Here is a 14,029-nt window from a genome sequence, read left to right on the forward strand (position 1 = left end):
TCTCCTATTCATCCAGAACTGGCAGCCGAGTTCATCTCCAGACCTCGCAGCGTAGAGGTGGTGGAGGGCGAAAAGGCAGAGTTCACCTGCACTGTTTCTAAAGAATCCTATGAGGTCAAATGGCTGAAAGACGACAAGGAGCTTGAGGATGGAAACAAGTACCAGATGATCCGCGACGGAAAGAGGCGGACTCTTGTCATCAATAACTGCGAGCCCAAAGACGAGTGCAAATATGTGGTGATGATCGGACCAACCAGAGCCACAGCTGACCTAACTGTGCTCGGTAAGCACTGGTTTTACGATAGAAATGCTGACTCTTTGACATGAGGATGGTTGTTGAAATGTCATCTGTGGCCAACAGAGAAATTGAGGATCATCACACCATTGAAGGACACAGAGGCCAGCGAAGGCGAGGAAGTGGTCCTGAACTGCGAGGTGAACAACGAGGGAGCAAAGGCCAAGTGGTCAAAGAATGAAGAGACTATCTTTGAGAGCAGCAAGTATGTGTTGGTTCAGCGATACAACGTCTTCTCGCTGAGGATCAGAGACGCACAGAAGGGCGATGAAGCCAAGTATGGCATCCACCTGACCAATCAGCGAGGAGAGCATGCCAAGAGCTCCTGCAGCCTCACAGTCGAAGGTCAGTATGCGCAGACTCAAAAGGTCATATTTTACCAGACATCTAAAAACTGGTCTGACATGATGTTTATGTCTTCAGAGGAGAGATTGCGGATTGTGGTTCCTCCCGAGGACATCGACACTCAGGAGAAGAAGATGGTCAGCTTCACCTGTAAGGTCAACCGGCCCAACGCCACTCTCAAGTGGATCAAGGACGGTGAGGAGATGGTCTTCGACAAACGCATCGTCTACAGAGTCGATAAAGTCAAGCACACGCTGACCATCAAGGACTGCACGCTGGCCGACGAGGGCGAGTACACCGTCGTGGCTGGCGATGACAAGTCCACGGCCGAGCTGATTATCAGCGAGGCGCCAACAGACTTCGCCATGCATCTGAAGGACCAGACTATCACCGAGTTTGAGGACGCAGAATTCACATGCAAGCTGACGAAAGAGAAAGCCGATGTCAAGTGGTACAGGAATGGACGTGAGATCCGAGAAGGACCAAGGTACTTTGTCATTGTGTGAGCATTACGTACGTCTTCATTCATCAGGAAAAGGAAAGATCAGTGGTTGTAGTTGCAACTCCAGTTATTCCGCCATTATTAAACTTTCCAACATGCAAGCTGAACAGCATTGAGGAAACACATTTTTACTCACATTGTTTGCTCATAGCATTCAAGGTTTAAGATTCAACATAGTTACACTGAGTCTTAAAATGTCTAATCTATCACTTTAAGAGTTCCCGCAAAAAAAAATACATAAATGAATCTTTTCAAACCTCCATCCCCTAGTACATGGAACAGCGTGGTTGCGTCTGTGTTGCTATTGAACCTTGCGATGCTTGTATTAATACGCACATGTTATACATCCACTTAACTAAAATATCGTAAGTTAAAAGCTAAACTAAATAATTTTTTAAAAAACAAAATATATTTTAAACCACAAGCACTTAAATGTGAACACGAGCAGGCAGTCAGATACCAGCAATTGTCATTAATAGTTTTACAAAAAAAAGACTATTGCGAAAAACTTAGCACAATTTAAAGGCTAACAGTTAGCCCTTTTAATATGGTACAAGTATCATTTATTTACCGTAAACAGGCTGTTTGCAACTTGCTCATAGTACAAAGTCACAATTGTAACCAATTGTAAAGATATGTACATTTCTATCGACAGTAACCACTAAGGCAGGGGTGTCCAAAGTGCGACCTGGGGGCCATTAGCGCAACTTTTTTTGTACACATTACACAAAAAAATAGAATATGCAATGTTAAAAGAAATGAATGTGAATGCTGAAATGCGCAATGCAAACTTGAATGCTAATGTTAGCATGCTATCAATTACAATGCGTCAATTTTCCAGGTCATATGACTGAAGCGTAGGCATATAAAATTAGCTAAAAAGTTAGCATGTGTCAAGTATTAAGTTTTATGACAGAAGTGTTTTGCTGCGTAATTGGCAAAAAAAAAATTTATGCTAATGCTAGCATGCTAGACTGCTAACGTTAGCATGCTAGAGCGCTATCTTTATGAGGCGATCGACTGCAAAATTGGCTGAAAATGTTAGCATGCTAAGCATGCCTGAGGCGCACCCAATCAGGACCTTGATACTGAACAGCGCAGTCTGATTGTTTTGGTTTTTGTCTCATGGCCAATGTTGCTGTAGAATTGGTATTTTTAGTTTATTTAGCCATTTTCATGCTTGAAAATTCTTAATTTTGAGCAAAAAATTACGTAGAATATGCTTTGTTACCAATAACACACAGCTAAGATACATATGTTGTGTTCAAATAGTTTATCATATATTATTTGACCTCCATTGTATTGGTATTAGTATATTTAAAGTACAAAATGTATCAAAGTGGCCTCCGCATTCTTAAATTTTTATTAATGCAGAAAAAATTTAGACACCCTTGCATTAAGGTCTTTCCTTTTCTTTGACACAAGATCATCCATGTAGACGCTTCGATGCACATTTTTTTAATGTAATTTTTAATCATCTTTTTCTTGCAATCCTCTCAAACCATAGTTTGAGAGGTTAATTAACTAATCAATGGCTGGTCATTATATAATTTTGTGACTTGTTGAAATTGTTAAATTGGTAAAATACTTGTGTTTGTACATAGATACACATTTGAAAAGGATGGAAAGTTCTGCACCTTGCGCATTAAAGAATGCCGACCTGACGACGAGTGTGAGTACGCATGTGGCGTGGACGAGAAGAGATCCCGGGCAAGGCTCTTTGTTGAAGGTGAGAACTTCCCAAAACCCCTTTTTTGGTTTAGTCTTGTTTTGTTTTCTTTTGTTTTTCTGGTAAATGAATTTTAGTATCTTGAAAGGGTATCAAACATTTTCTTGTCATCGAAATGACAACACGTCTTGTTTGGGTCTTGCAGAGATCCCAGTGGAGATCATCAGGCCACCGCAAGACGCGTTCCCACCCCCTGGCTCTGATGTAGTGTTTGAGGTGGAACTCAACAAGGACAGAGTGGAGGTGAAATGGTTGCGGAACAATATGACAGTCGTCCAGGGAGACAAATACCAGATGATGAGTGAAGGTAAAGTCCACAGACTGCAGGTCTGTGAGATCCGTCCTCGAGATCAGGGCGAGTACAGAGTAGTCGTCAAGGACAAAGACGCCAAGGCCAGGCTGGAGATGGCAGGTAAGACGCCAACCCAGGCTAACAAACCCACACCTACATGTGAAAGTTTTAGTTTTTTCTGATGGATTGATCTTCCCTCTGCAGCGGCGCCCCAGATAAAGACCACCGACCAAAACTATGTCACAGATGTCGGGAAGTCTCTTGTCATGGCAGTTCCCTACAGCGCTTACCCACAAGCTAAGGCCGACTGGCTGTACGACAATTTAAGTCTTTCCCAGGAGAATGTTTACACATCCTCCGACTGCACAGAGTACCGTCTGAAGGACGCTAGAAAATCTGACGAGGGTCGTTACAAAGTCATTATTACGAACAAACATGGAGAGGGTGAAGCCTTTATCAACCTGGACGTCATTGGTACAATTATCATTTTGCTCGTTTTACCTCGAATTACTGTTTCAAAACATCATAGCTGAACCAAATCCGTTTGATTTTCTGGACACCAGATGTTCCAGGGCCTGTGAAGAACCTACAGGTGGTCGACACAGCCGACGGTGAGGTCAGTTTGGCCTGGGAGGAACCGGAGAACGACGGAGGAAGCAAAGTCATTGGTTATGTGGTGGAGAGACGAGATGTGAAACGCAAGACTTGGACGTTGGCCACTGAGCACGCTGAGAGTCCTGAATACACGGTGACAGGGCTCCAAAAGGATTCAATGTACCTGTTTAGAGTCTGTGCTCGAAACCGTGTTGGCACTGGACCCAATGTAGAGACAGATAAACCTGTCCAGGCCAAAAACCTATTTGGTACGACTTTCTTTGAAGTACAGTTTATTGGAAGGTTTTTTAATGCAGTAAGATCCCAGTCCGTTGAGCTTGTTTCTCTTCTGGTCATCAGATGTTCCTGACCCTCCCCTTAACGTGACTGTCGGGAATGTTTCCAAATTTGGTTGTACTGTATCCTGGGAGCCACCTGCGTCAGATGGTGGTTCTCCCATTACCTCTTACATCATCGAGCTACGTGACAGGACCTCTGTCAAGTGGTCACCTGTCCAGATGACAAAAACTGATGAGCTCAGCGCTGTCGTCAATGATGTCATTGAGAACAAAGAATACATCTTTAGAGTGAGGGCTCAGAACAAAGCCGGGGTAGGAAAGCCCAGTGCAGCTTCTACCCCTGTGAAGATCATGGATGCCATTGGTGAGTCCGGCTGTTTGAAATCAGCATTTCTGCCGTCACATTATATTTGACATGTTCTGTGGGCATCAACTCTAGAGCCGCCTAGTCCCCCCCAGAACCTGGTCTATCAGGACCAGAGCAAGAATTCTGTGCAGCTCAGCTGGGAGACACCGCTGAGAAATGGTGGAAGCATGATCACAGGATACATCATTGAACGCTGTGAGGACGGAACTGATAAGTGGGTCCGCTGCAATGCTCGCCTGTGTCCTGACCTCTTCTACAAGGTACTAAGACTGAGACAAGGTTTTAAAACACAGTAGAAAGTAGCAATGCTTTAATTGCATAGTAAAGATGTAGTTCAAGATATGAACATATTTTTATGTTTATATCTAAAAGTCATGTAAACTACGTGCTTGCCTTTTGTTAGGTTTCCGGTCTCAAATATGGAACAAAATACAACTACCGAGTATTCGCTGAAAATGCAGCTGGAATCTCAGATCCATCCAACATCATTGGACCTCTGCTGGCCGACGACCCACACAGTGAGACGAGCAGTGGTTTATCACTGCAGCACTTTTTCTTTATCCGTCTTTGTTTAATCTCAGTAAACAACGTGGCGCCACTTAAGACATTTTTTTCTAACATGCCATTTTCTCCCTGCATTTACAGCCGCTCCGACCTTTGACCTGAGCGCATTCAAAGACGGCCTTGAGGTTATTGTTCCACAACCTCTCACAATTAGAGTCCCTATCACTGGCTATCCTACCCCAGTCGCCAAGTGGACGTTCGGCGAGAAGGAGCTGACTAGCACCGATGAACGTGTCACTCTGACGACCAGGCCCACATTTGCAGAGTTAGTCGTCACACCAAGTGTTCGGCCAGACAAAGGCATCTACACCCTGCAGCTGGAAAATGATGTTGCGTCTGTCTCTGGCGAGATTGAAGTCAACGTCATTGGTAGGAAAAACGATATTCTCAGTTTGTCCACAATCTGAAGCGTCTCTAACAGGTCATACAATTTGTTGCCAACCCTCTCCAGCTGCACCCAGTGCACCTAAGGACTTTAAGGCACTGGAAGTGACCCGTAATCATGTTCACCTGGCCTGGGAAGCTCCAGAGCATGACGGAGGAAGTCCACTGACAGGCTACCAGGTTGAAAAACGAGAGGTGTCCCGCAAGACGTGGGTCAAGGTACGACGGTTAAAATATTACGAGTCATGCCATCTCCTACCTCTGCCCAAATTACCCCGCCTCTCTTCCTGTCTGCACCAGGTGGCCACAGGTATCCAGGATCAAGAGATGACTGTCACTGACGTAGTTGAAGGGAAGGAGTATCTGTTCAAGGTCACAGCCTGCAACAAGTGTGGACCAGGAGAACCTGCATACATTGATGATCCCATCAATGTATCCTCTCCTGCCAGTGAGTCAAGCAGTAACGTTTTTGACACTGAACTGAAAAACCCCAGACTGGAGTAATAAAACTACAGAGCACCTCTAATGTATTTTTGTCCTCCAGCCGTCCCTGACCCTCCGGAGAATCTGAGATGGAGAGACAAGTCAGCCAGCAGCATCTTCCTAACCTGGGAGCCTCCAAAGTATGACGGTGGCAGTGGCATCCGTGGCTACAATGTTGACCGTTGCGAAAGAGGAAGTGATAGGTGGGAACCCTGCGGCGACCTGGTCCCTGAACTGAAGTTACAAGTAACTGGTCTGATTGAGGGCCAGTGGTACTCATACAGAGTCCGAGCCTTAAACCGCCTCGGGGCCAGTCGGCCCTGCAAGGCCACAGATGAAATCCAGGCTGTAGATGCCAAAGGTAAAGAGGCATAGAAAGTGTTCTCAATGCGTAGACTGAAAAATGCGTAATGATGTCAGGCTGTATTAAACCTAATTAAATGTTGATCCTTCTCATGTGTATGCGTAGAGCCACCAGAGATCCTACTGGACGTCAAGCTACTTGCTGGTCTGACTGCTAAAGCTGGTAGCAAAATTGAACTGCCCGCTGAGGTGAAGGGAAAACCTGAGCCCCGGGTGAAGTGGACCAAGGCCGACCTGGTTCTCAAAGCAGATGATAGAGTCACTATCGACACCAAACCAGGACACTCCACCGTCACCATCTCCAAGACCAAACGAGATGACAGCTCCACTTACATCATTGAGGCTACAAACAGCTGTGGTCGCGCTACTGCTACTGTTGACGTTAACATCCTTGGTTAGTGTGTCTATGGTGGACGCTGCAAAATGAGGTCTATGTGAAATTTTTATTTTATACAACCTCCCTTTGCAGATAAGCCTGGTCCCCCAGCTGCCTTTGACATCTCTGAAATTACCAATGAGTCCTGTTTCCTGGCCTGGAACCCGCCACGTGATGATGGTGGCTCCAAAGTCACCAACTACATAGTTGAGCGACGTGCTGCAGACAGTGAAATCTGGCACAGGCTCTCCTCCACTGTCAAACCAACAACCTACAGAGCAGTGGGTTTGACCAAGTTCAAGGAGTACATATTCAGGGTCTTTGCTGAGAACCAGTTTGGCGTGGGTCTACCAGCAGAACATCCATCCATCATTGCAAGATATCCCTTCGGTAAGTCGTGTGATACATTACGCATTGTAGATACTCCTGGTACAGTCCTGGAATTCTTTGGGAACGTGTTGTTGTCGACAATGCATCACCGACTTCTATTTTTTCAGACACCCCTGGACCACCCTACAAGTTGGAGCCCTCTGACATTACTAAGGACTCAGTGAGTCTAAGCTGGTACGAGCCTGACGAGGATGGAGGCAGCCCAATCACTGGGTACTGGGTGGAGCGATATGAACCTGACCACGACAGGTGGATCCGATGCAATAAGCTGCCTATTAAAGACACCAACTACAGGTTTGTTGTTTTGTAAAAATTTGTCTTTATGCATCTATTAAAAACATTTGTTATTTTTCACTGCAGAGTCAAAGGTCTTCCCACCAGGAAGAAGTACAAGTTCAGAGTCCTCGCTGAAAATCTGGCTGGAACTGGAAAGCCAAGCAAGGAAACTGAACCAATCCTTGTGAAAGATCCGATAGGTACAAATCTTAGATCCCGTTCTAATGATTGCATGTAACTTGTTGCTTGACTCTGTTGGGATTTTCTGTATCTTAAAATCTGACATATCCTTTAGATCCTCCATGGCCTCCTGGTAAACCCACAGTGAAAGACGTGGCAAAGACTTCTTGCTTCTTGATGTGGACCAAGCCAGAGCATGACGGAGGAGCAAAGATTGATGGCTATGTTATTGAGATGCTCAAAAGTGGCACAACAGATTGGATTCGTGTGGCAGAAAATGACAGCACGACCGAGCACTTCTTGAAGAACCTGATGGAGAAGCAGGAGTACTCGTTCAGGGTGCGTGCGGTCAATGTGGCTGGGGAGAGTGAACCCAGCGAGCCCAGCGATCCCATTCTCTGCAAGGAAAGACTCAGTAAGAACCACAAATTATGATTGGATGTAGAGTTGACAAATTCTAGAAGACAAGTAAATAGTTGTCATTCTGGAATTGAAAAAGTGGAGTTCTACCGCACATTCAGCTGAAGGCCAACAGTCATTAAACTCACTATGCATTGTTTTTCTCAGACCCACCTTCAGCACCTCGCTGGCTTGAGGTCATTAGCATTAGCAGGAACAGCGCTGACTTGAAATGGACAATTCCCGAGCGTGATGGCGGCTCGCCCATCACCAACTATGTGGTGGAGAAACGGGACGTCCGGCGTAAAGGCTGGCAGACTGTGGACACCACTGTCAAGGAGCTGAAGTCCACCGTGACCCCGCTAAGTGAAGGCTCTCTATACGTGTTCCGTGTCGCAGCTGAGAACGCTGTCGGTGTCGGACCATTCTGCGAGTTGGAGGATTCTGTGCTGGCTAAGGACACTTTCAGTGAGTTACCCAGAATTTGTGCCGAATGTTAAGTCTTTTTTGAGTGTGTTGGCTGTACATTAAAGGACTTATCTGTTTTATTTAGCGACTCCCGGACCACCATATGCCCTCGCCGTTAATGCTGTGACCAAAAGATACGTGGACCTGCAGTGGGAAGCACCTAAAAACGATGGTGGCCGACCAATCCTCAGGTAGGTCATGTTTAGATTTTGGATGCTTAGAATTTAAGTTGTAAACTAGATTAAAAGATCACCTAAGTTGGTTTATTAAATCTCTTTTAAAACTATCAGCTATAAGTCCAATCACCATTAGATTGTATTGCCTTACGTGTAAAATCTCCGACACAAGCAGTCCTGCAGCATGTTTTGCACTTGTGCAAATTCATACCTACCATTGTTCTCTGTTAGACTAATTTCTCTTGATTAAGCCTTTTCTAATGTTCCACAACACAGTAAACAAAAGTTTATATGGTTTTTGGTGATAATCTATCAAATCGATATTGCTATCATAAAAAAGTGGGAAAAGTTGATTTAGGACACCCCTAATTAAAACTAAAAGGTACTTAAACAAGTATTTACACACTACAAAAAAGACCTGACAAAATATAAGATACGAAGACTAGATTTTAGAAAAAACATTAACAACTAGTGAACTTATCTGTCCATGTAGCTAGTTAATTGTACTTGATTAAACATTCTAAATTAAGATTTGTATATCTAGAAATTGGCAGAACTTTTAAACTAGAAATAAGTATTTTATTCTGAAAACAAGCATTATTCAACTTGGAGTTCCTAAATTAATCATCCTTGGGATGTTGCAGAATCTTTTTGTGGGGAAAACTAAAATATTTTTTTTGAAGAGTTATTTTCCCAATTTTAACATTTTTGAACTAGAATAGACAAAATATAATTATACATGATAAAATAAAAATTATGATCTAAAGTCAATGACTAAAGATAAATAAATAGTTCTTAAAACTAAGGAAATTTCTATTTTTAATCTTGGCAAGTGACAAATTATTTGCAGTGCAATATTATGAATGTACGCTTAATTCTCTGCGACTGTGCAGGTATTCTCTCGAGAAGAAGGAAAAGCTTGGAACTCGCTGGGTAAAGTGTGGAAAGACTTCTGGACCCGACTGCAAGTACAGAGTGACAGACATCATAGAGGGAACCGAAGTTCAGTTCCAGGTCCGCGCCGAAAACGAGGCCGGAGTCGGACATCCCAGTGAACCCACAGAGATCCTAACTATTGACGACCCAACAGGCTAGTCAACTGAACCACACAGGAGTCCACTGATGATGCTTTTTTAGATGAGAGCTAAAAATATATCACTTGTTGTCTCTGTAGGAGTCCCGTCTCCTCCCGTTGACCTACATGTCACTGCGGCCAGCAGGACCTTCCTGTCCATTGGCTGGAAGCCTCCACAGAGGGACGGTGGCTCCCCCATCACTGGCTACCACATTGAGATGTGTGAGGCCGGAACAGAGAAATGGATGAGAGTTAACTCTCGTCCTGTTAAGGAGCTTAAGTACACAGTGGAAGAAGGAATCGTTCCCGAGAAGGAATATATCTTGCGAGTGAGAGCAATAAATGCTGTGGGAGTGAGCGATCCCTCCGATATTTCAGAGAACGTTTTTGCCAAAGATTCCGACTGTAAGGATGTGTGGGTCTCAGCATGTCGTTAATGTGGTTTATTTTATTTCATGCTTGTTCCTTTCTGTATCACCAGGCAACCCAACACTAGACTTTCAGACTCTTGACCTGGTTGTGGTTGAGACAGAGAAGCTGCACATCCCAGTTCCTTACAAAGCTGTCCCCTCGCCCAAAATCACTTGGCACAAAGATGGTAAAGAGCTTAAGGTCGACCATCGTCTTGGCTTAAGGTTGGTGCCAGATTGCGCTCATGTTCCTGCTCGGTCTGTTTAAGGGAGCGGTGGCTGATGGAAATGTTTGTGTTCATTAGGAAAGAGTATACTTCCTGTCACCTTGAAATCGATAGCAGTCTTCATGCGGACGCAGGCCAATACAAAGTGACTCTAGAGAATAAACTAGGAGCTGCCAGCGGCACCATCAACGTCAAAGTCATCGGTAGTCAACTAAAACACTCCTGCTGTGTAAATGCCAATCCGTTTAATTTTTCTAACCATTGTCAAAATGTCTCCAATCGTCAGGTCTTCCGGGCCCATGTAAGGAAATTGTGGCCTCTGAGATCACCAAAAACTCCTGCAAGGTCTCTTGGGATCCTCCTGACTATGACGGTGGGACCCCCATTCTTCACTACGTCCTGCAGGTCAGTAGCATTGTGGTTTTTCATATTTTTCTTCATGTTTCTTTTATTCCTGATAACCAAATGATGACAACCAGACTTACCGTAGTCTATATTCAAATTATGAACATGCAGTTGTCACAACAGAACAAAAACTATCTAATTGTGCTACAGATCGAATTGAAAGTTGTTACATTTGGAAAATAAATGCAATTTACGAATGCGACTGAACGATTTTGAGTGCAACTGTGTGTTAACTGGAATGTGCTAGCAGTAGTCTGCCTGGTCTGTATTAGTATTGAGATGCGTGTTATGGAGGGACTCCTGCGACATGGGTTTTTAGATCCACAAGCCTAAGAAACAAGGTGGCTATGTTTCTCTCAATTGCTGACTGTTGTTATGCTCCGGCAGCGGCGTGAGGCTGGCAGAAGGACATATGTAAACATGATGTCCGGAGAGAACAAGGTGAGCTGGACTGTCAAAGACCTCATCCCCAATGGAGAGTACTATTTCAGGATCCAGGCCATAAACAAGATTGGAGGAGGAGAGTTTATTGAGCTCCGCAACCCCGTCATTGCTGAAGATCAGAAACGTAAGAACAGGCAGACGTCCTTATAGCCGTTTGGCCAAAGATGCTTCATTGTGTTGTGCATTTTTACAACATAATTGTGTCTCATCTCACTTCAGATCCCCCTGACCCGCCGGTGGATGTGGAGACCCACAATCCCACATCAAGCACCATAACGCTGACCTGGAAGCCTCCCATGTACGACGGAGGTTCTAAGATTATGGGTTATATCCTGGAGCGACAGAAAAAGGGTGAGGACAAATGGGAGAGGTGCAATGACTTCCTGGTTCCGGTACTTTCCTACACCGTCCGAGGGCTGACAGAGGGCAAGAACTACGCCTTCAGAGTCAAAGCTGAAAATGCAGCCGGCGTGAGCGAGCCATCACGCAGTACCCTGTTTGTCAAGGCCTCAGAGGCTTTTGGTAAGGATCAATTGCTGTCACTTGAGGTTTTCTACTAGAGATGTAGCTGCCATCGCCTCAGTGTTGTTTTGTCTGGCTTTTGTCATCAGATGCTCCCAAAGTGTTCCTCAGCGGCAGTCTGCAATCTGGCCTCTGCGTGAAGCGAGGCTGTGAAATCATCTTGGACGCCAACATTTCCGGCTCACCGTACCCTGAGATCACTTGGTACTGGAACAACCAGGTTATCCGACCCGAGCCACCGCGCAAGAGGACAGTGAAACCACTGAGGAAGAAGGTGGAGAAGAAGGAAGAAATTGAAGGGGAAAAGAAAGAGGAAAAGACAGAGGGAGCCATCGCAGAGGAGAAAGGAGAAGAGAAGAAGGAGGAGGTTGTTGAACCCGAGATGGAAGAGTCAGACTCTTCAACTCTTTGCGAGCGTCTATCCATCAACAACAGCAGGAGAGGCGTGTCCTCTGTGGTTGTCAGTGACTCAATCCGTCCTGACCACGGCGTCTACATGGTGAAGGTGGAGAACGACCACGGCATCGCTTCAGCCACCTGCGATGTCAACGTCCTTGGTGAGAACTTCAGTCTTTCTGCTCCATTTCTGTTTATCTTTTTGTTTCTTAATTTAGTCATACGCCTTTTGAGGATTGCGCAGACCTCAGTTATGATCAAATGTTACTCTTCTCTTTTCAAATCAAACTGAATCTGACTAATAGGACAGCACATTTTAGCATGATATTAGTCAAAGAAAAAAGACAGCACTATAAATGACTTTTAGAGATCATCAGAGTCTAAAAGTGTTAACTTATTGTTAGACACCCCTGGACCTCCACTCAACTTCCAGTTTGAAGAGGTGAGGAATAACTCAGTGATCTGCAAGTGGGATCCCCCTCTGGATAATGGCGGCAGTGAGATCCTCAACTACATGCTGGAGAAGAAGGACAACTCCAAGTTGGAGCTTGGATACAGTTGCGTCACTTCAACGCTGAGAGGATGTCGCTATCTTGTGCCCAAACTTATTGAGAAGAAAGAGTACATCTTCAGAGTTGTAGCCGAGAACAAGTATGGAGCTGGTCCACCCTGTATTTCCAAACCTCTTGTTGCCAAGAATCCCTTCGGTATGTCGCATGTAAATGATTCTCATCAACAAATGACCGGGTTCACATCAGCTGCATTATTAAAATAAGCCATGTAATTCCTGCATCCTTCTCAGAACCACCAGAGGCTCCTGAAAAGCCACAGGTAGATGATATTACAGCCAACAGTATGCTGGTCACCTGGAACGAGCCAAATGACAACGGCAGCCCCATTCTGGGATACTGGGTGGAGCGACGTGAGATCAACAGCTCTCGCTGGACTCGCGTCAATCGGTGGAGAAATGTGACATATTTCCATTGACCTTCAGCATTTGAAGTGCTAACCTTTTTTTATCCGTTGACATTGACAGAAACATTGTGCCTGCCACTGAGCTGAATGTGGAAGGACTCATCGAAGGCCTGACTTATATCTTCAGAGTGGCAGCCGAAAACCAGGCGGGGCCTGGAAAGTTCAGTGTTCCTTCAGATCCTAAGACAGCCCATTCCCCAATTTGTACGTAAAGGAAACCAATTCAGCATCACACAAAAAACCAGAGTAGAGTAGTACATTTTTGATCTATGTCTGTTTTTTTTGTGTAGTACCTCCCGGGCCACCAGTCCCCCGAGTGGTTGCAACGACGGACCACTCTATCGATGTTGAATGGGATGTGCCTGCTGACGATGGAGGAGGAGAGATCCTGGGATATCACGTGGATAAGGTTAGCTAACAAGTGCTTTTAATATGTGAACGTGAACCACACAGCCGTCAGACTGTTTTACGTTTCACTGGTGTTCTTCAGGCTATGGCTGGTAGCAAAGACTGGTCCAGGGCTACAGAACGTCCATGGAAGACTCGTGCATTTACCGTGTATGGAGTCCGTGAGGGAGCCAAGTACCTTGTCAGAGTCATTGCCTGCAATGCTGCTGGGGAGGGAACACCAGGTTTCACAGACTCAGTGTTTGTGAGGAATCCTGCAGGTCAGCCAGCGAGTCATACAAATAGAGGAATGTCATCTTAAATATGATGAATAAATTCTTACTGTTACTTGGTGGCTCCACTTTTACAGAGATGCCTGTGATCGAGCTAGACATTAAAGTCAAGAACGGTGTGGTCATTAAAGCTGGTGAGACTCTTCGAGTTCCGGCCACAGTCACCGGTAAACCCTACCCGACCATCACTTGGACAGTGGATGATGCCAAACCAAACAAAGATCGTGTGGAGATCCTCACAGAAGGCAATGACAGCATTGTTGTAATTAAAAACGCTCAGAGGAAAGACTGCGGAAAATACCAGATATCTGCATGTAACCCCAGCGGCATCAAGTCTGCCTCCACGCGGGTAGATGTCATGGGTAAGCGGAAGTAAAAAAAGGTAAAGTTTTTGGCCAGAAAATGCAAATAGA

General features: G+C 45.0%; 1 protein-coding gene across 1 annotated transcript in view; it reads left to right on the forward strand.

Annotated features, from left to right (window-relative positions):
- Positions 1-14,029, forward strand: part of LOC133613364 (titin-like) — a 206,438-nt gene that overhangs the window by 108,319 nt on the left and 84,090 nt on the right. The window contains exons 145-179 of the mRNA XM_072914530.1: positions 17-283; positions 362-640; positions 719-1,127; positions 2,747-2,871; positions 3,017-3,283; positions 3,368-3,637; positions 3,727-4,026; positions 4,118-4,420; positions 4,496-4,683; positions 4,827-4,941; positions 5,069-5,356; positions 5,439-5,590; positions 5,672-5,819; positions 5,916-6,215; positions 6,324-6,611; positions 6,687-6,983; positions 7,091-7,277; positions 7,344-7,459; positions 7,555-7,854; positions 8,007-8,306; positions 8,392-8,497; positions 9,376-9,572; positions 9,657-9,962; positions 10,039-10,192; positions 10,273-10,397; positions 10,481-10,599; positions 10,987-11,167; positions 11,263-11,565; positions 11,655-12,122; positions 12,366-12,668; positions 12,764-12,920; positions 12,998-13,140; positions 13,227-13,345; positions 13,427-13,604; positions 13,694-13,978. Of these exons, the coding sequence (XP_072770631.1) occupies positions 17-283; positions 362-640; positions 719-1,127; positions 2,747-2,871; positions 3,017-3,283; positions 3,368-3,637; positions 3,727-4,026; positions 4,118-4,420; positions 4,496-4,683; positions 4,827-4,941; positions 5,069-5,356; positions 5,439-5,590; positions 5,672-5,819; positions 5,916-6,215; positions 6,324-6,611; positions 6,687-6,983; positions 7,091-7,277; positions 7,344-7,459; positions 7,555-7,854; positions 8,007-8,306; positions 8,392-8,497; positions 9,376-9,572; positions 9,657-9,962; positions 10,039-10,192; positions 10,273-10,397; positions 10,481-10,599; positions 10,987-11,167; positions 11,263-11,565; positions 11,655-12,122; positions 12,366-12,668; positions 12,764-12,920; positions 12,998-13,140; positions 13,227-13,345; positions 13,427-13,604; positions 13,694-13,978 (8,043 nt within the window). The remainder of the gene's footprint in view (positions 1-16; positions 284-361; positions 641-718; positions 1,128-2,746; positions 2,872-3,016; positions 3,284-3,367; positions 3,638-3,726; positions 4,027-4,117; positions 4,421-4,495; positions 4,684-4,826; positions 4,942-5,068; positions 5,357-5,438; positions 5,591-5,671; positions 5,820-5,915; positions 6,216-6,323; positions 6,612-6,686; positions 6,984-7,090; positions 7,278-7,343; positions 7,460-7,554; positions 7,855-8,006; positions 8,307-8,391; positions 8,498-9,375; positions 9,573-9,656; positions 9,963-10,038; positions 10,193-10,272; positions 10,398-10,480; positions 10,600-10,986; positions 11,168-11,262; positions 11,566-11,654; positions 12,123-12,365; positions 12,669-12,763; positions 12,921-12,997; positions 13,141-13,226; positions 13,346-13,426; positions 13,605-13,693; positions 13,979-14,029) is intronic.

The sequence above is a fragment of the Nerophis lumbriciformis genome, linkage group LG13 (assembly GCF_033978685.3).
Source record: "Nerophis lumbriciformis linkage group LG13, RoL_Nlum_v2.1, whole genome shotgun sequence".
In the NCBI taxonomy this organism is placed as follows: Eukaryota; Metazoa; Chordata; class Actinopteri; order Syngnathiformes; family Syngnathidae; genus Nerophis; species Nerophis lumbriciformis.